Source organism: Penicillium subrubescens (assembly GCF_028828155.1).
Source record: "Penicillium subrubescens strain IBT 31985 chromosome Unknown utg000004l_segment0_segment0, whole genome shotgun sequence".
Lineage (NCBI taxonomy): Eukaryota > Fungi > Ascomycota > Eurotiomycetes > Eurotiales > Aspergillaceae > Penicillium > Penicillium subrubescens.
The window spans coordinates 1629356-1649417 of record NW_026643154.1 but is presented as its reverse complement, the minus strand read 5'-3'; the positions used below and the strand labels follow the sequence as shown (position 1 = coordinate 1649417).

Here is a 20062-nt window from a genome sequence, read left to right as displayed (position 1 = left end):
CCTAGGGGAGATATAACTATTAAAGATAAACGCCGACGATTTAGCTTGTTTATTGGTCTTTTTAGCGTATATACGAAGAGCAAGCTTAGTTGCGAAGATGTTTCTGGTCCTTATTGTGCCCCGAAGTCTGAGATTTAACTCTATTGCCGTTAATGTTACTTTGAAGATGCACAGAAGAAGGGAAGAAGAGGGAATCAATCTTTTACTTGAATGCGTTCTGTTGTAATGAATTGTTAACCGGTGCATTTGGTACCCCTTTAACCTTAGCGTTGAGCCTCTTTAGTACAGCATATCTTGTTAGCTAGATTATAGGAATTTCGCTATACATTTCTGTTCTCTGATCTACTGCTGCCTTAATACTATAATGATCGACTGCTGTCGTATATTATATGAGATCCTCGATGCATTCTAGACTATATTTTTTCTGGAAATCCTTGATAGCCGTTAATGTATTTGCGACACGTACAGTAAACAATCGCTATAACTTTAACAGTGATAATTAAAATGTGCAATTGTGTCGACAATAGTAATACTGTATCTATAATCTGCCCTAGTAACCCGCGGCTTTGACCGTTGAAAGATAAGGGACTATTTTAAACACTATTATTTGAGCATATTTGCTAGCGGATAGTATAATGATGGAAACTAAATATGTATAACTATTTAAATCAATAGCCTTTTAACTATAGTATAGGCAAAAAGCTGTAGGATTTGAATTGACCTCGAATAGCGCCCTTTTTGACCGTTGAACACTAAGAGGAAAATTGAATATTGCCAGATAAGCAAAAGTAAACAGTCTAAAGCGGAAATTTATAGGGCGGGTCAGTTAATGAAACTAAACGTAATATTTAGCTATTGACCTTTAGCGGCTAAGCAAACATAGGTACGTTTATCTAGACAACTAGGACTGTTTAACGAGGTGTAAGTTAAACGGTGGTTTGTGGTGCTTTTGCTTTTAGTAGAACTTCACATCTTACTGCCTTGGGTTATCGGTCACGTGGAGTTTCAGGGTCTACTGGAACAGGAAATTAAAGAACGAAATTTTCATTTGGATCGCTGTAGAGGTAGGCTATTTTCTCACGAGGAGCTAACTTTAAAGTGGCTAGCCCCGAGCTAAACCAGATCTGATCGTTGTTTGAAAGTTATACGTCTTCCGTCCAAATCTCGGAGCGAGGAATACTCAAGAGGTATACAGCGAGATGTTATTATGAACTTCTTATAATCCACCCACTCTTGTGTTAAACAGAGCCTATGCCACAGGGAGATAAACACTTTGCAAGCAGTTTTAAGATTATTGTTCCAGCGGCCTGCCGAAAGCTTCAAGTAAGTGGTTGCCTTTAAAGAGAACACGGTACGCGCAGAATCCGGCTCTCCTTAATCGCTCCATTGTCCATGATAATTATCCGATCAAAGTCCTACACGGTATTCTCCCTATGAGCAGCAGCTAATCATATACCTATCAAACTCTTTGTGAATAATGCCCTGAATCCGAGCATCCGTTACGCTATCAACACTAGATGTAACCTCGTGTAGAAGAAGAATGCCAGCTGACTTCGTGCCCCTATTTATGTGTTCAGAAGCTTGCGATGATAGTACTTTGGATCTTTTCCGTGCCCGAAGCACAGCTCTTGCAACGCCGAAAAATTGCTTTTACCCTTGACGGAGAGAATCAACTTCCATAGGCTTGTCAAAAACTCCACGCTCCTTGATTAGGGGCCAAATTCAGTATCTTTCAGTACATCCTTGCACTATGTCACAGACGCATTGCCGTATAGATCTAGGTTGGCGCGACAGGTCTTGCTACCCGGCAGAAAGAACGTGTCTTGCGGAAGTGCAATGATCCTGGAGCGAAGGACATTGCGGTCTATGCTTGGTAAAGGAATACCATCAATGGTGATTATTTGATCCTCGGAAGGAAGTGGATCGAGGAGGCGTAACAAGAGAAGTATTATTGAAGAATTTCCACTTCCGTGGTGTTAATATTCTATCGCACAATGTTCAAGGCTGGGGGGTTCAATTTACCTCCCAGTCCGCCCAAGTATCGCAACCTTCTCGCCTGCTCTAACAGTAAAATTGACGCATCGAAGTGCCATAACATCTTTTTCGAGTTTATTACTCCTGCCGTCAATGCCGTTGTCGAATTTTCTGCTACCACAGCTAAGAAATAATCAGCCGTGCCATCGACACTGTGAATTTAAAACTCACTCAAACCAGAGATTCAAGGTTTGTTAGTGTAATACTTTGGTTCTTGGAAGTTTCCTATCTTTATTTCGAATAGCATCTTCCTCTTTGTGGGCTCCAGGAATATAGCCGTTCCTCTGCCGTAAGAGACGGCGCCTTTCTTTGGCCTTCTCATTGCGCTTAAAGAAAAAGCCGTTTTGTCCCATAACCGGATATTGATTGTGAGCTCAAAGGTGAAGAAGCAGACTTTGAGGAACGGCTGCAAGCAAAGAATGCATGTTATGTGTGATGAGACAGTGGAGGGGACAAATTCTCCTTTTATATATTTGATTACATGACATGTTGACATGATACACAATAGTACAAATGCTGGTTTAAACAGCCTAATCTTGAACAGGACAGGTCAATTTTGTTTTGACTTGGGGCTAATGGCGCAGTTCTTTGATTGAATGGAGACGTCCAGGGTGGAAGGACTTCACATTACGCGCTAGTGTTCACAAAATAGATGACCCTATGAGGCATGTCCTTTTTAGGTATAGTCTGACTTGGACTGGAAGGAAATGAGTACGGCTCTCTGACTGGACAATGAGGGCTGGTGACTAAGCAATGGCTGAGTGATCACTGAGCGGTCGCTGAGTAGCTCTCGACGATACTGAGCACCCCTGATTGGTCACTGAGTTATCACATGACTGCACTGATCAGATCACTGAGCATCAGCGCGTGCTGACATTTACTCAGCGAGTCTGAGCCTGAGCCTGATCGCCCTCATTATAGCGGCGGCAGCCCAGGCAGGAAAGCCCCACCCGGCGGACAAAATCTGGTGTATATAGGGGCATATAGTGAATGTATACTCTCTGGTCCATGAGTGCTCAGGGAGCATGCGTAAACAGAGGGCTGAAATGAATCACATGCGAAATCAATGACCAAGAATTTGGTAAAAAGGACGCTTAAAATAGCGTCAAGTTTTGAGGTTTTCGGCGGCAAATTCACCGTTACCTAGCGTTGTGGTGAAGTAGTAGTAGTAGTAGTAGTAGTAGTAGTAGTAGTAGTAGTAGTAGTGTTTTATCCGAATCGTTCTGCCTAGAAGGAAGCTTTTCCCCTAGGAATCATTCTGATTGGCCTCTTCGGGTAATGACATGAGGCGGTGCCGCTCCAACCCTACGTCACCTGTGGCGCAGACTTGCAATAAATAACTGACCTCACCAAGCTCTCTTTCCCTGTTCCTCTCTTTAACTTTCTCAACCCCGAATAATCTCACTTTCAAAACTCCACGTTAATCGAAATGTCTGGCGCTTCCACCGTTCACGTTTCTGGCATCTCGCACACGACCTCCGAGAAGGAGGTCCGCGACTTCTTCAGCTTCTGGTATGTGGCTGCCAGCCTGCCCCGCAAGAGCTCAGAACTCGAAAACAAGAAACCCTTTGAGAAATTCCTTTTCGCTAACATCTTGCCTACAGTGGAAAGATCACCAGCTTGTCCATTACTCCCGTCTCATCTGAGGCCGATGCCCCTAAGTCCGCCAGTGTGACTTTCGAGAAGGAGGCGTAAGCTACCCCGCACAGCGTTTCATGATGGCACCATAGCCCCCCTTATCACAGCAAACCAACCACTTCATACTAATACGAAATTCCCTTCATACAGAGCTGCTAAGACTGCCCTGCTGCTCGACCAGACTCAATTGGGTACCTCTTCCGTGCACGTCGAGGCCGCGCAGAGCATCGACACTCTGGCCGGCGCATCAGCCGCTGGCGCATCCACCACCGAGAAGGACGAAGAGCACGAAATCGCTCAGGAGGACAAGCCACGCTCTCGCATTATCGCCGAGTACCTGGCGCACGGGTACGTCGTGAGCGACGGCGCTATCCAGAAGGCCATCGCTCTGGACCAGAAGCACGGTTTCTCGACCAAGTTCACCTCGGCCCTGTCCAACTTTGACAAGAAGTTCAACGCCACCGAGCGCGCTCGCGGTATCGACGATAGCTACAAGATCTCCGATAAGGCTGTTTCCGGCTGGCGCGGTCTGCACTCGTACTTCGAGAAGGCCCTCGAGCACCCCTCCGGCCAGAAGCTGCGTGACTTCTACGTTCAGACTGATAAGCAGGTGCGCGACATTCACAATGAAGCTCGTCGTCTGGCAGATCTGAAGCAGGGCAAGGGTGGTGAGACTGAGGGCGTTGCCCCTGCTGCCAGCGAGGCTGCTGGTGTCGCCCCCGCGACTGTCCCTGCTTCTGAGCCCGCTGGTGTTGTTGCCCCTGCCGAGCCCAAGGCTTAGTTTTCTTGTTTTCTTGCTTGAGACCTGATGGTTATCCCACGCTGGCGTGATATTTTCTGTTTCCGTGTCTATGCTTTTTCATTGATACATGCCACTTGTGCTGAGATCGCCATGAAAGGTTTTGCGGCTTTTCGCCTTTGTTGTCTGGGACGAGCTTATGATTGCGATGATTCCGTACTTTGCGGTTAGTTAGTTCTTGGTATCTGAATTGCGAGCGAGCGAATGAACATATACGATTATCATGATAGCAATACTTTCACTAGATTCGTAGTTATACACTACTACATCATTTCCTACATAGATCATGATCACGCCATGTAATTCATAATCTCATTATATTCAAATTGATCGCATACAATATAACCTCCCCCAATAGCATCAAACCTCATCCATTCCGTCCTTCTCCTTCCCAAAGTCAAATTCACACACAAGTTCCCCACCCTTGATTCATCTCTTAAACTTCTCTGCCTCAATCTCTTCAAGACGATGCGTAGGGTTACTCCCCGGCAATGAAGGTCCCTTCTGATCGGCGGCCCTCTCGTGCGAAAACTCCGGTGCTGGGCGAGTCGAGTTGTCGTCCAATTTACCGTGGGAAGGGGGATCACGCAGTTGAGCGCCAGTTTGGGTCTCTGGCTCGGGAGATTGGCGGCCTTCGCGAGGAGCGGACATTTTGGAATAAGTTGTTTGAGGAGTGAATGTGGACTGGATTGGGTTCTAGGGTTTGATGGTTATGTTAGATTCGGAGATTCGAATGTGATAGTTGTGGTTTGATGTGTACCGTACGTACCTTGATAGCTTCGTTCAAAGATATGAGCAATGAAACTAGTTAGATGGGGATGTCAATGTTAAAATGATTTTGGCAGTCTCTCCTTTAAAAATGATCGGTATCTATGTCTACATAGCTGACGTGACCAGTCCTAAACCGGGTAGCTGGGGACTTCATCATGATGACGTTCGAACCACAACGTGGACTTTAGGCTGACTCAAGTTTGTAGGATCCACAAGGACGAACTATGATTGTTATTCCTGGTTCTCCTGGGAGCTGAGTTCAGAAGCCAGTCCCAGCTTGAATGTTCTTGCATGTTGAATGCGGCATGCGATTGATGCGAATGCAAGGAGATGACATCATCGCATCCAAACCAACTCCATACTTGTCACGTGGTTTATACAGCATCCTTCGTCCACAAATCCCAGTGACGTTACTATTTACCTGGATCTCATTGATGAAAATCATTGTCTACAGACACAAACTACAGAAAAGAAGACATGGTCTGAACTCGGTAATGGCTGATGTAGTATATCATGATATGGAGGATGTCTTTGGGGAATCTGTGCAATGGAGGTGGATTAGAAAGGGGGAGGGGACTTTTTGCAAGCACATCAACAGGGTAGACATGATACGAGATTGAAAAAAAAAAAACAATAAAAAACAGAACATGGATAGATAGACGGGGAAAACAGGCATGATCTAAACATTGGGAGGAAAGACATGAAATGGGCATATGTCTCGTGACGATGGGTAGGAAAAGAACAATACCGATCAAAAGGATAGATGTAGTGTTTCACTCCATCTTCCAGATCTATTGGTTGCCATTGGACTGCATGCCTGCCGCAGCGGCGGCCTCGGCGTTGGCAGCAGCAGCCAGCGCCTTGGCGTCAGCCTCGTGGAACACCGCCTGAAGGATCTGCTGCTCCTCGGGGCCAAGGACCTTGGTCAAGCTCTCGTAGAGCTGAGGTTGCTCAGACTGGAGGTCTATAAGGAGGATTAGCAAAGTTCAAAGACGCGGGGGATATGGGTTATCACGTACTCAGGAAGACATGTTTAAACATGCCGTACGGCTCAACCTTGTCCAGAGGAGTCTCAAGAAGACTCTCCTCATCAAGCTCATCGTCGTCGTCATCGGCAAACTGGCTGAACTTCTGGGCCTCCTTGTTGAGGAAGTCGAGATAAGCAGCGCTCTCATCGGCAATGTCACCTTCAACAGCCTCCTCAACCTCTTCCTCGTTCCACTCGACCTCGCCATCCCAGTCATTCTCCTCGTCGTCCTCATCACCCTCGTCGTCGAGAGTGAAGTCCGACTCCCGAGTAGCATCCTCACGCGCTGTACAAACAGTTAGCAAAATAACTCAAGGAAAAGGATGTATGGGATAAACATACACTTCAGAGCGGCAGGCAAGGTCTGGAAGAGTCTCGTAACACCCTGCAGCAATCTCGGCCAGCCCTGCTGGATGCTGGCGGGAACATCAGCCGCCTTCATTGTCAGAAGCGAGCTGATAGCAGCAATGGACAGCTTCTTATCGTGGACACGACGGAACTGGTCAATGCTGGAGAACCAGGTGCTGAAGAACTTGTTGGTCCAGCCCTTGGCTTCCAGGACCTGCAAACTGAGAGCCGGGTTGTAGTAGATGGCGTTGATGATCATCTCCATCAGGTGGATGCGGTAAGACTTGGTGCGAGCCTCACCGGCATCGATAACAACCATGGCCAACTCGATGAAGAGAGGAATGTACTGGTCAATGTGTCCACGGAGGTTGAGCATTAGAGTCTCGGCGAGCTTGCAGCCGCAGATACGGTCAACACCGCCAACCTTGTCGTCACGGAAGATATCCTCAACCATGCCAACAACGGCAGCAAGGTAGGCCGGGTTCTGGACCAGCATGTCGGAGCCGTAGGAGACGTAGTTGTCGAGGGCCGGGAGCATGTCCTCCAGGTACAGCTCAGCGCCAGCCTTGAAGGTCTTGTGAATCAACTCGAATGCCTGCCACATGGTAGGCGAAATCGACTTGGAAGCGAAGGTGCAGCTGTCGATAATCTCAAACACCTCGTTATACAGATCGTACAACTTGTTCTCCAGAGTGATGCTAATGACGGGCATCAGAATAGTCTCAAGGTGGAGGAGCACATCGGGAGTGCTCTCCAGGGTGAGAATGAGGGTTCCGATGGTCTGCAAGACACCCAGAGCGGTGATGCTTTTATCATCCAGGAAGTCCCCATATCCTTCATCATCACCGGCCTTGGTGGCATTCCGCTCCAAAAGCTCACCAACAATGCGCATGTAGGTGTCGCGCAGCTGCTCGCTCAGGGCAACGGCAAATGGAGTCAGCTCGGCAGAGAAGACCTCAACAAAGTCCTCCATGACATTGGCCAGAGCATCAACATCGACCTCGTTGGCCAGCTTAAGAAGCTGCTGCATGATCTGGGGGATGTTTTGCTGCATGGAAGTGCGAATAACGTCGTGGCGGATCAGAGGTTGCAAAGCAAGGGCGGCCTCAACTCGAACGGGGAGCTCGGGATCGGTCATAGACTCCAGGATGTTCCGGTAGATGATCATCAAGTTGTTCGGGTCCTTGAAGTCGAGCTGCTCAAACTTCTCCAGGGTGTCACAAGCACGGGCACGAAGGAACCCGTGGGGGCTGCGGAATTCGGGAAAAACGTGGCGGACGAAGAAGTACTCGACCTGGTCGGCAATAGGACTCTTCTTGCCCAAAATGACGGATGCAAGGGAACCGATCATTCGGAGAGCACCTTCCTTCTCCCGGGGCTGCTTCTGGTCATCCGCTGCAGATTCGTACTTGCTGACAACGCTGTTAACGAAAGTCAGAATGGAGAAAGTCTGCTTCTTGCGGTTCTTGGTCAAAGAAACCAGGAAGTTGGTAGCCGCAACATCGGGAGCGGAAACTTCCTCGTAGAAGTTCAGTTTGCGGTGGAGATATTCCGAAGGGTCCTCCTCAAACAGCTCGATGTCTTCATCCGACTGGCAAAGAATTGGGAAAACGAAGTGGGCGATCAGGTTGTCCATGTGCGGCTTCAGGTGCTCCCACATAGCCTTGGGCTTGACGCACTCCTCCATAAAGACCAAAGTATAGGAAAGGGCGGAGTTGCTGAGCCATTGCGACTTGGACACCCACTTGTCGATCTCCTGCAGGTAGCCCTTGAGAATTTCGGGGGCAAAGGTGGAAATGAAGGTCTTCGCGTACGGTGTATAATCGGGAATGGAGGATTTCGTAATCGTGGTGGGGTTGCCGTATCTAGTGGGGGTGAAAACTCGCGTGTCAGTAGCATGACCTTTTTGCGACGAGTGAGCGCAGAAAAAGGGTAGCGCGCGCATCTTACCTGATGAAAAGACGGTTCAAGTTGGCGTATGACCACTTCTTGCACTTCCACCAGTGGTTCAACTCGCGCTCTTCCTTCGACTCCGCCATAGCGTTGGCGGGAGGAATCTTGGAGATGATTCTAAGGAACAATGTGCACCAGTCCACAGTAGCCTGGTGAGTCTGCAGAGCTGGAGAGAGCTCGAACTGGAGAAAAACAAAACAATCAGTGTCAGCTTCTTGCATACGATGCCTGTTTAGCGTTGCGCGGGTCACCTACGTAGATGGCGTGCTTGTAAGCCTTCACCACAATGCGGAGCATCTCAGCAGCCTCCAAACTCTCCTCATCAACCAACCTCTGTCCAATGCTGAGCAGCTGGGGGAACGAGTGCTCCACAATCTTATCGAACTCCTCTCGCTTCTCGCCGGCCTTGAACCTATACACGCGGCAGATGGCCAGAAGGCACTGCAAGCCGGCGTAGACTGTGTTCGCATCGTTCGTGCCAAGGAGCTGAAGAGTAAGATCAAGGAAACCAGGCCACTTCTCGGGGAAGTCGTTCTGGAGGATCTTCTGGAGGAGCGGGACCAGCTGAGCGCGAACATTGGGCGGCGTCGAGGCCAGAGCAGGGATCAGACGCTCGCGGAAACTCGGCTTCTCAGCCTCAGGGATGGGAGCACGTTGCGGGTTGTCTTCGACGGGGGCCCATCCGCGGCTGATACGGTTCTTGAGGTAGACACCGGCTAGAGAGAAGAAAGCGGGGCAGGTTAGACACCAGCCTTGGTGGCACCGAAACAGAGACTCATTGAGTCACTTACCAGACAGCTGAACAGCATTGTTCTGCTCAGACTGCAGAATGTCTAGCAGCGCATTGACAAATCCGGGCTGTGGCTCGGCCTAGAGAGGGGAAGACGGGGTGTAAGTCTCACGGCAACGGCCCCTCGACCAGGAACAGCAACAAACATACATATTTCAAGTCCAACTCGGCCTGCTGACGAGTGCTCGTGTTCGGGTCTAGAGTCGACTGGATACGGTCTCGGAGAGCCGTAACGTCCATGTTTTCGCACCACCTGGGCACCCCAGCGCCAAATATCACAGATAGAAAAAAAGTAACTCCACGCAAGAAGAAAACCCCGGGGGAAACGGACCGGCGCCGACGAGAGGAGACGAGAGGGAGGTAGGGAGGTTCGAGAGGGGTGCAAAGGACGAATAAGCCCAAGGCGAAGGAGGAGGTGGAGGTCGAAAAAAGTGTTAGAGAGGGTGGGAGGAATTATTCTTCTGGGATTTTCGCGGGCGGTCGCCCCGCAGCTAATCAACGGCCGCACAACTGATTTTGTATACTCCAGCCGCCCGCCCGGTTAAAGTTCAACAACTTTGCCATGCTTTTTTTTTACGAGGTAAAAGGCTTTGGAGTAACTCTGTTTTATTTGATTTTTTTTTTACATTTCATACTCATTACATTGGTTCTACTCTCAGAAAAATATCATCAACTCTATCATGAACGACGCGATAGCATCACGCTGCCCAATAGTCAGACAGAGAATACTAACACAAATCCGCCACCTTTGGATGACAGGCCCACGCCGTCCTCTACATGTAGAGGGAGGCTGCGAAAATAACATCGCGCTTGATCAGCTCCTGCGCTTGCTGCATCTTGGTATACAGCGATGGATCGCCAACCAGTTTGGCCGCATTCTTGACCTCGCGACAAGTTTCATCCAGCCGAGTAATCGTTCGGACAATGGTACCCTCCATCACATCAGTGAGATCGGTAATGCGGTTGAAAGACATGCCCTTGGCCCACTCGTAGACCACCTCAGCAAGACCGAATCGAGGCGAGCTGGCAAAATCATTGGAGTCTTCGCTAGACTGAATGACTTGGTGCAAGACCTGATAGTTGTTGACCTTCTCCGAAATGCGAATAATGGCTTCCTGGCCCTTTTGCAATCGAGGGGTGAGGGTTGGAGTACTATCAGTCTTCTCCTGGAACACGAATGCCGAAAGAAGCGCAACGATTTCTTCCGGCTCGTATTCGGCGAGAACGTTCTCAAGGACCAGCTCCGTCAAGACCAGTTCGTCGGCGGAATGGATTTCGCAAGCCACCTTGCCCTTCAATTGCACACGGGACTGGTCGTCCACAAAGCCGAGGTCTCGCAAGACTTGAATACGCTGTTCATAGTCCGGAAGGAGTTGGAGGTTTTGATCTGACATCAACTGCTTCAATTGCGAGATGTTTTCCTTCACTTGCCATTCGTCATGTTGCATTTCGAACTGGAGGAGATAAAGTTAGCATATGCCACGAGGTGTCCCCACTTTGGGTCTGTCACTCACGTGGTCCATAAATTTGGGGCATCGCAGGCAGTGGCACGACTGGATGAACTGCGCCTGAGCCTTCCGCTGATCGATGATGTCCCGCGACTGCAACTCCTTGATGCGGACCCAATCAATCTCGTTCCATCGATCACTAAGCCAGGATGAAGTGAATTTGGTTAGCTCTTTCTCTGCAAACTTTACCGCTTCTGTTTTTCATAGTTAGCTCAGTTTGTCAACCTAAATAGGATCAAACACTCACCTTTCTTAATGTTCAAATACCAAATTGGTCCACCAGCCTTGCATCTTGTGGTAGTGATACATTCAACGTCCGACACCGGGATCTTGCAAATCTTGAGGTGCATAGAGGCGCCGTTGGATGGCAATTCCTGGAAATAGGGACGGAACTTGGGAAGGAATGGAAGAATATCACTGGGATGACGCCGGTTGTAGACGGTGCCAATTTCAAGTACAGTGATGCAAGGCATGGTGCCAGTGGTGACACCCTCTTTGGTGATTACTCCAGCAGTGCGTAATCCATCCTAGAGCACAATCAGTACTTCTCCAATGTATAAACTTCATACTCAAACAAAACATACCTTTCGATACACAACGAGCTTCTTAACTTCAAAGAGTCGTTTACCAGCGGGAGTTGTGGGCAGACCGCTGTGTAACTCTGCAGTGAGTCTCTCGTACTCCATTGCAGCCGCGTGGCAGGCAGCAAGATCAACGTCGCAGATCTCACAAGGCGGCCGCTTGATCTTCTCCAAGCTGGCCTCGGAGAGCTGGACTTGTTTTTCATGTTCCGGTAGCAGGGCTTGAGTGGCATTCTCACTGAAACTCCTCTTGATCATCTCTTCGATCTTAAGAGCCTCTACTCGGAGAAGGTTGAGAATCATGTTGTAGGTGAGTCGGAATTGGGATCGGAGCTTGGTTGGATCGCCGAGAATCATCTTCTTCAAAGCCCCGGCGGGCGGAGCCTCTTCCTTGCCACTATTCGTGATGAGCACATAGCCCACAGTGTCGAGACCTCTGCGTCCGGCACGTCCTGCCATCTGAGTGTACTCTCCAGGCAGCAGGTCTCGGAAGCCTTTCCCGTCGTGCTTGCGGAATCCGGAGAAAACCACTGTTCGGGTTGGCAAATTCAGACCCATGGCGAACGTCTCCGTGGCAAAGAGAACCTTGACTAAGGATTTTGCAAAGAGAATTTCGACAATCTCCTTCATGATTGGAAGAAGACCTCCGTGGTGCACGGCAACACCTCTGCTGAGCAGTTCGCGCAACCGGAGGATTTGAGGTAGGGTTCGGTCCTCCGGCTTGAGGCGGGTGAGCGACTTCTCGATCATCATGTGGATCAAGCTCTTTTCTGTCGCGTTACAGAAGTCTTGGTTGCTGAGAGAGTCCGCATTCTCCTCACATCGTTTCTTTGAAAAGACGAAAACACAGCCTGGAAGCAGATCTTCCTTGCGAAGGTGTGACACGAGGTGGACCCAAGTATTCTTATCCTGGGCAGCGGATTGCCGACCACCTCCACGGCCAGTACGAGCGATGTTACCCGTGCCACGATTAGAAGGTTGTCCACGCCCACCTCCTTGCCCTCTTCCTCCACCTCCACGTTGTCCGCCTCGAGGGGCTCCTCTGCCTCCATCCTGTCCGCGTCCGCGCCCTCGTCCTTGGGGTCCACCGCGTTGAGCCTGAGCCTGAGCCTGAGCTTCAGCTTCCTTTTTGGCTCTAACATCTTTGCCCGACAGGACATCGTTTGCCTTCTTCCAACCCCCTTCAATGAATCGCTTGTTGGAGTCGACAATCTTGAACTTTTCCTTGCCAGCCCACAGATAGTGCTCCAATGGCACGGGCCGCTTGGGCGTTGAAATCACGTAGATATCCTTCTTCTTCGTGCGACCAACCCAGGACGCGAACTCGTAGGTGTTGGGAACAGTGGCGGAGAGAAGAATGAGGGTGACATGCTCCGGAAGCATGATGATAACTTCCTCCCAGACCACTCCTCTTTCGAGATCATTGACATAATGCACCTCGTCAAAGATGACAAATTCAACATCACGGATGAGATCGGCGCCTCGGTACAGCATACTTCGAAGAATCTCGGTGGTCATAATCACACAGCTGGCCTCGGGGTTGATTTGGACATCACCCGTGAGAATACCGACATCATCGAACGTTGTTCTGAAATCACGATATTTCTGATTGCTCAGTGCTTTGATGGGAGAGGTGTAGATGGCCTTTGTCATGTGTTTATTTGCCAGCGCGATGGCATATTCAGCCACGACTGTCTTGCCAGCGGAGGTGTGAGCAGCCACAAATACTGAGTCGCCATTCTCAAGATGATACACAGCTTCTTTCTGGAAGGTGTCCAGCTCGAATGGCCATTCTCTGGCCATATCCGGAACCAGATCGCTGAAGTTGGTAATTTCCTTGTTCACATCGACGACATGGGCCCACTCCCTTCCTTTCTGCTTTTGAATGCCTGCAAGGAGTTGATTGCGCGGTTCGAGGGCTGGGAATTCAACTGGCAATAGAGCATCGATGTCCTCTTCTTCCGAGTCACTGAGTTCATCTTCAGCACCACCATCGGCGGTTTCATCGGCCTCGGGCGTAGTTTCAGGCTTTTCAATTTCGAGATTGCTTTCCTCTTGAAGAAGAGCATGCTCGACTTCCTCATCGCCCTCTGCAGCCTCCTTGGACTTTGCCTCCGCAAATGTGTGACCACGCTCAAAGCCAGGAGGGGTTGTCAAGAGACCGCCCTCGGATCCAAAGTTGATAATTCGATCGAGGCCAGCTTTCTTTCCGTGAGTGCGTGATTGCTCCGTAGTCATGGCATCAGCCTCCATTTCAGCGAGAGCCTCGACCGCATCCAAGCCACCAGGTGCGAACGGGAAGAATCCGGCCGCACCCCTAACGAATTCTGCACGACCAGCAGGACGACGGAGGAGAGAAGTCGAGTTCTTGGCGGTATCACTCGTTGCGGGAATCGTCACTTCATGGTAGCCTGTCACCCGTCCTTCCAATCCTTCTCGTGTAAATCGAGTGACCGTTCGTGTCTGTGTCGGGGCTATCTCGAAGAGGTCCGTGGTATCTGCAGGTACGTCCCATCGCCTAAAGAAAGTCATTAGCTGAGTTTCGATAGTAGCCACGGACATGAGGGTCGATACTTCTGCAACTGATTGAGCCAATTGGAGCTGAACTTGGAAGACGGTGTCAAGAACTCAGCCTCCAACTCTGCCAATAGCTCACTTCCACTCTTGGCCGCCTGCTTGCGAGGTCTGGTACTGGCTTGTGTGTTTTTGTCTGGCTCAGCGAGCGGAGTCTCCAGTCGAGATTGGATCAAATCTGGATTCACATCCTGGGCTGTCAGCCTCAGCTGCTCCATAGCAGTAGCGAGTGACTCCGCCATTCTCAAGGAGGATAGACCAATGGGTTGCAAATGGTCTTCCTTGGGTTTCTCGATGTTCAGCTCGGTAGTGACGGTCCACCCCACTTTGGTGTGTGGCTTTGATGATGACAAGGTGGGAATACGTGCCCTGGTCCCTCGAGAGGTATTGCAATAGCAACTTGACCAAAGTCGCAGTGATATTTTCTCGACAGAGGGAATTCAGCACGAGAGAAACAAAGCCATGGAATTTGAGCACGAATGCCAAAAGCTCCCCGCGGCAGCTTCGTGAGGGCGGTATAGATGGGCAGTTTTGTCCCGGATATTGACGTAGTGTAGGGCGGTGAGGTGTTGGCGGTGAAGCGTAGGCGGGTATATCCAAGCGGTGATATGATGTATACCTACAGTAAAAGACTTTCCCTACGGCCTTCAAATAGATTCCTTGTATTCTCAGGCACAGATTCCATTTGTATATTGTTTGTTATTCTGATTCGTAAAATCACATGACGCTCCACTATTTAGATCTCCAAAATCCCCGCCAACTTCGCTTCCTACACATCTCTCGTCAACAAATCTTCTTTGTCTGCTTCCTGATTCCATTAGTATATATCACAACTATAACGTTTTGAAGTTTGGAGAGGTCCACTTTCTCATTTTCGTGAAATTTTGAAGACACTCGGCTCTCCAGGAGACTTCAAGCTCTCTCAACGAGAGCTTGGACTTGACATGTCAGTCAGCTATCCAAAGCGGCCCGTCTTTTTGGTAGTGGCTGTCGAGTCTTTGAATGCGGCCATCTTCGTCGGCGGTCAAAAAGCACCCTTCTCTCCCGGTTTCAACGCCGAGCGACCTTGAGAAGAACCTTACTTAACATGAATCCCTCCTCTGTCAAAGAGACACAGGCTTATCAGACGCCCAACCCCACCAACAGTGGATATATTGAGAGTATAAATGGAGCACATCGAGGGTATGGGTGAATTATCATCTTCCTCCTCAAAGCTTTGGTATGTTTATGTCCAAATCCATCCTCATGTATCCCTGATGAAGTCCTGCTCTCGGCAATAAAGCGTTCTTCGTGCTCTAACCTACTGAAATCCTGCAGGTCCAACGACTTCATCTCCAACCCCGCGAATACATGCGTGAACTCATTCAATACCTTATGATGTATTTATGTCAAGCATCGCGCATCGTGCTTCGGTATATCCATTCATTATACTCCATTTTTCTCGAGAAACAAATCTTCTCAAAATCGCGGCCGAGGCAAAAAGCATCTTCTCACAAACCTGGCAGAACGCATATCCCAAGCGGGGCACGTTGAAGACCGACTTCCGAAACACTTGGCCTCTGTCACCAAGATTCCTCAATGAAAGATATCAGCATTCGGATCTTACTGCCAAGTGCCGCCATGCCAGCCATAAAGAGGACCATTCTCAGGGCCAACTGTTTACAATCTGCTGTGCAATGTTCAAGGCAAATAATAACTTGCGAAGATCCTCGACCAGCCCCTTCATTGCACATTCGGTACTCTACTAAGCGTGCACAAAACTCATGTACCTCAGGACTCAAGTTCGTCTGTGGAGGTACGCTTCACTCGGGTATCCTGGACGAGAGCAGTGGATATTGATACAAAGGTGTTTCGAAGGTGGAATAACGCTGGTTGTCGCTGCTCCCTTCTTGTTGGATATGCTCTTCATTTAACATGCCTTTCTCATGAAGGCTCTTCTTGCACGGAAAGATATCATAGCGAGGGCCGCTGAGGTCGACATGCTTCCTGACCATAGACGACAATTCTACTGCTATTGAAGGAACCGAGTGGATATGTTCTGAGAGTAGCTGGCGAAGGCCATTGTGAAGACAGGGAACTACAACATCGCATGGAACAGTGGCCAAGATCCACATATGAACCATACCAAATGTCATCAGCAACTCCAGCAATTAGCTGAAACAGAAATTGATCAAGGAGATGGTCAATTCAGGCCCAGATGTAAAGTTATTGTTTACTAGCCTATCTAAAAATAATACAAGGAAGGAGTTTCAGAACCTATTCACATCCACAACCTCGTATATCATTCACAAGTAAGCTCAGCATGCAATTAGATATGGACAAATGAAAGGGTGAGATCCACGATCCACTAATCTAACACCCCAAGACATGCGAATGCGAATGCAACACGCCAGTAGACAAACAGCGTCGAAGACATTATTATCAACCAGAAGTAAAGGGTCCAAGAAAAGGGCTTGAAAGATAAGACACGAGTCCCTGCGAGGGGCACGGAGACACGAAATATAAGGATATGATAATGAAAACAAAATGAAAGAACAAGGCAAGAAAAGGGTATTGAAAGAAGAAAGAACGACATCGAGATCAATGCAATGATGGACTGTTTGATATGAACAATACAAACGACATGCTGAAGATGATTGAGAATGAAAATAGGAGTGGTTGGGTAGATGTGACAGGCTTCTCTTCGAGAGAGGCCTTATTAGTTTCGAATAGACTGTACAGCCTGGACAGAACAAAATGTGATATGAAATCAACAGATTCAACTGTACTGCCGATGGATATCGATATTAACAAAAAAATAAAACAAGCTCTACTCCGTCGCAGAGCCCTCCTTCGGCTCTGCATTCTCCTTCTCGGGCGAGTACTCGTATTTCCGCTTTGCAGGAATAGACTGTTCCATGGAGGCGAGCGTTGGGCCTTGCGAGATAGGTTCAGAAGGTGTCAATGACGCCAATGCTTCCCGGGGCTCGGATTCTGGGGTACGGTCGATGATGGACGAGATCGATTGCTTGATCGAGGCGTTCATGACTGGTTTAGACGGTATAGGCGAGGCATCTTGCGAGACGGGTGTATCTTCTGGGTCATGAAGAGACCGTTCTGACACCTCGGTCTTGACTCGATAGATTTCGTCGCGGGGCTCTTCGCTATCCTCAGGCTCGGAGTCGAGCTCGGGGTCATGGCCTTCGTCATCGTGGCCCCCGTCCATTGGGCTATCTTCCATCGAACCGCGATGAGAAGCCTGCACTGGAGGCAAAGGCGAATTCGGGTCGTAGACGAGACCGCACATCTCGAGCGCGCGCGATTGGCTGCCCAGCGTGCGGTCCTTGTGCTTCTTCGTCAAGTGGCACATGAAGCCGTGCAGCGTGACAAAGTCGGATTTTCCGCAGCCAGGGATCGGGCAAGTTAAATAGACCAGACTCCCGTCTGAAGGACGCTTCCATAGAGCGCGGCCGGAAGGATCGTGTGCTGCTGGGCGGCCGTGACGTTCGCCCCATGCCTCGACGTTCTTGATTGTGTACTTTTGTTTGCGCCGGATGGATCCTGCGCCGTTGATTGCATCGTGGGGGTTAGTTGGATGCTGATGCTGATGTTGGTGTTGATGTTGGTGCTGGTGTTGGTGCTGGTGTTGATGTTGGTGGGCATGCGGATGTTGTGGGTGCTGAGCTTGGGGAGGTGGAGGTGGAGGTGGAGGAGCGTGATGAGGTTGAGGATGCATATGAGTAGGTTGAGGCATAGATTGAGGCATAGGTGGAGGTTGTGGTGTGCGTGATACAGGTGGTAACGGTGTTTGACGAGGCTCTGGAGGACTCTGCTGCTTGAAAAATGCCAAAGTCGTAGCCGCACTCGTCTCGGACAATCGGCGTGGTGGTGTTGGCCGCATCGGCGGCGAGTCCATTGTCTGGTTCGGTCCAAGGCCCATCGACTCCCTCTTAATCCTCTTGCGTTGTCTTCGGAGATCCTGCAAGATTGCAATTAGTATTCGACCCGCTCGCGCACACGCTTCAAGAATCTTGAAGTATACTATCACATACCTCCTCCTCAGCCTCGGCGCTCTCAGTCATTCTCCGGAATTCCTCATCTTCACGCTTGCGCACTGCAAGGAGGTGATGCCGAGCTGCCATCCGGTTCATTTCCTCGTGTTCCAATTGACGCAAGCGAGCTTCGATCTGATCTAGAGACGACAAGGCCGCTGGTGGTGGTGGGGGAGGCGGACCGGCATGAGGGTCGTGCAAAGATGGCGGTGGATAGTGACGAAAGTGATGATTTTGAACCATTTGGTCTGGCGGGGGCATTGGTGGATGAGTAGGCGGATTGGGATTCATGGCGATAGCTTGATACCGAGGCAGACTGTGAGCGAGATGACCGGGAGCCCCATTGAGGCCCTCAGGGACAGCGTGAGGCACCGGAGGTGCAGCAGTCATGACGATGTCTCTCGTTGATTATGAAGAGGTTTCCGTGCCTCTGTATGCTTCTGTGATGTGCAAGAGTGTTTTTGTTTTCTTTCCCTTTTTTTGGCTTTCCCCTCGTTGCTTGTTTCGAGCCCTTAATTACAAAGATGGAGAGCTATTAGAGAGAAAAGCTCTGCAGAGCTAGAAAAAGTCGTGATAGTGAATCAGAAAACGTGCCAGGGACAGGGTTGGAGAGAAAGATGGAGATAGAGTACCGAAAAGAAAAAAAAGAAGTAAAAAACCAGGACTGGGTGTGGGCAATGAGAACCAGAATCGACAGAAGAAAAAAGCCCCATTTTCCGATCTATGGGTCGACGGTTAGGAAAGGATTGACATCCAGACGTCCCCATCGAACAAGCCATCCATTCAAATCTTGATAATAATAGTAAAAAGAAAAATAAGAAATGGCAATGTCCACTAGCGCGACCCTGGGGCTGCATCCCCGTTATCGTGAAATTTCCCGTAACGGCGAAGTAAGGGGATCGCCCATAGGCCTAGTACTGTACGAGAATACTAAGTTAAGTACTGGAGGCCCAGCTGAACAAGCCCAACAGCTTGAGGGCCCATTCAGCTCTCCCATTTAAGTTAGCCTACCACCAGGAATCAGTGCAATTAGATACGAGCTTGTTAGGGGGGTTTAGGGGGAGCAGAACGATGGAGTTGATTGACTAGATTTGGTATTGGCGGGATTTGGGTTGACCGTTGACCAGCGTATCACCATCTTCATTATTATTAGACCCAGACCTAATTAATCGAGATGATTAGATCATGAGCCAGTCATGGTTAGTTCAGAGTTTCCGGGGATGTTGAAATGGCCGTATCATCATACATCTCGACCCCCCTTAATTGCAAGTAGAACGAAGCAAAACCAGTTTGAAGGATGCGGTGGGATGCGTAGTGGGAAAGCAGAGCAATAGTACGGAGTACGGTCGTATGTACGGAGTACTATTCCTATACAAGAGCTTGAAGTAGCACATCTAGCTGTGTAGTGCCAAAGTACCATTCCAGTGGGAAAGAAGGAAAGAAAAAAAAAACAAAACCACCCGTTGGATCAAAAGGGAGGCGATTCCATGGATTGGCTCGGCGCTAGTGACCCGATGTAATCAAATCACAACAATCACAATGGCTCATTTCCTGGAGATTGGAATTGCGCGAATCCCTGGCACTAGTCCCCTTTAATTCTTAGACTCAAAGTAAAAATTGTCACATCGTACCGTACGGAGTATGTTTAGTGTTGACAAAAGTCCCGCCCTCGATCTTCCCATAGTTACTATACTTAGTGTGCCTGTGACAAAACTTTAGTCCTTCCAACATTTACAGATGATAATCTAAGACGTCTGAAAGGTAAAATTAATGAACGATCTTAATCAAAATCAAACAAGGAAAAAAGTGTATGACTGTGCGTTATAAAATTCGAGCCCATCCCGAAAACGCCTCCAAGTCAGTTGACCACATCCTGTTTAATAATATCTTACCCACTATAGACTCCACTGGGCGTGTGGATGAGCGCATTGTACGAACAAACACTCCTGGGCAGGGGGCACAGAGGGAGAAAACTCTGGAACGCCCTGCCCAAATGTACTGGCGACGG

The 20062-nt window shown here is 49.2% G+C and overlaps 5 protein-coding genes across 5 annotated transcripts; 1 reads left to right on the top strand and 4 right to left on the bottom strand.

Moving 5' to 3' along the window:
• Positions 1-3393: 3393 nt before the first annotated feature.
• On the top strand, positions 3394-4706 carry vip1 (putative actin cytoskeleton protein (VIP1)). Its single transcript, XM_057151631.1, has 3 exons — positions 3394-3546; positions 3639-3725; positions 3823-4706. Exons 1-3 carry the CDS (start codon positions 3464-3466, stop codon positions 4451-4453), a joined length of 801 nt encoding a protein of 266 aa, XP_057009436.1. The 5' UTR covers positions 3394-3463; the 3' UTR covers positions 4454-4706.
• A 194-nt stretch (positions 4707-4900) lies between these two features.
• On the bottom strand, positions 4901-5399 carry N7473_005690 (uncharacterized protein; the record flags this gene model as incomplete). The annotated part of the gene is made up of 3 exons (XM_057151630.1): positions 4901-5167; positions 5241-5275; positions 5366-5399. 3 exons carry the CDS (start codon positions 5397-5399, stop codon positions 4901-4903), a joined length of 336 nt encoding a protein of 111 aa, XP_057009435.1.
• A 634-nt stretch (positions 5400-6033) lies between these two features.
• On the bottom strand, positions 6034-9600 carry N7473_005689 (putative nonsense-mediated mRNA decay protein (Nmd5); the record flags this gene model as incomplete). Its single annotated transcript, XM_057151629.1, has 7 exons — positions 6034-6206; positions 6262-6555; positions 6612-8482; positions 8568-8752; positions 8826-9286; positions 9362-9440; positions 9511-9600. The coding sequence occupies 7 exons, from the start codon at positions 9598-9600 to the stop codon at positions 6034-6036; spliced, it is 3153 nt and encodes a 1050-aa protein (XP_057009434.1).
• Positions 9601-10133: 533 nt separating this feature from the next.
• N7473_005688 (SKI complex RNA helicase subunit SKI2) lies at positions 10134-14265 on the bottom strand (the record flags this gene model as incomplete). The annotated part of the gene is made up of 5 exons (XM_057151628.1): positions 10134-10814; positions 10875-11062; positions 11116-11395; positions 11453-13967; positions 14024-14265. 5 exons carry the CDS (start codon positions 14263-14265, stop codon positions 10134-10136), a joined length of 3906 nt encoding a protein of 1301 aa, XP_057009433.1.
• A 2031-nt stretch (positions 14266-16296) lies between these two features.
• N7473_005687 (uncharacterized protein) lies at positions 16297-18665 on the bottom strand. Its single transcript, XM_057151627.1, has 2 exons — positions 18055-18665; positions 16297-17981 (listed from the first exon to the last, which is right to left on the bottom strand). The coding sequence occupies exons 1-2, from the start codon at positions 18442-18444 to the stop codon at positions 16833-16835; spliced, it is 1539 nt and encodes a 512-aa protein (XP_057009432.1). The 5' UTR covers positions 18445-18665; the 3' UTR covers positions 16297-16832.
• Positions 18666-20062: the final 1397 nt, after the last annotated feature.

What these genes read in the sequence shown, in the direction of transcription:
- vip1 (XM_057151631.1), top strand. Translation starts at nt 3,464, where the DNA reads ATGTCTGGCGCTTCCACCGTTCACGTTTCTGGCATCTCGCACACGACC. An exon ending in CGCGACTTCTTCAGCTTCTG is followed by an intron (nt 3,547 to 3,638) that starts GTATGTGGCTGC and finishes TCTTGCCTACAG; the next exon opens with TGGAAAGATCACCAGCTTGT. An exon ending in GTGACTTTCGAGAAGGAGGC is followed by an intron (nt 3,726 to 3,822) that starts GTAAGCTACCCC and finishes CCCTTCATACAG; the next exon opens with AGCTGCTAAGACTGCCCTGC.
- N7473_005687 (XM_057151627.1), bottom strand. Translation starts at nt 18,444, where the DNA reads ATGACTGCTGCACCTCCGGTGCCTCACGCTGTCCCTGAGGGCCTCAAT. An exon ending in GCGCCGAGGCTGAGGAGGAG is followed by an intron (nt 17,982 to 18,054) that starts GTATGTGATAGT and finishes GCAATCTTGCAG; the next exon opens with GATCTCCGAAGACAACGCAA.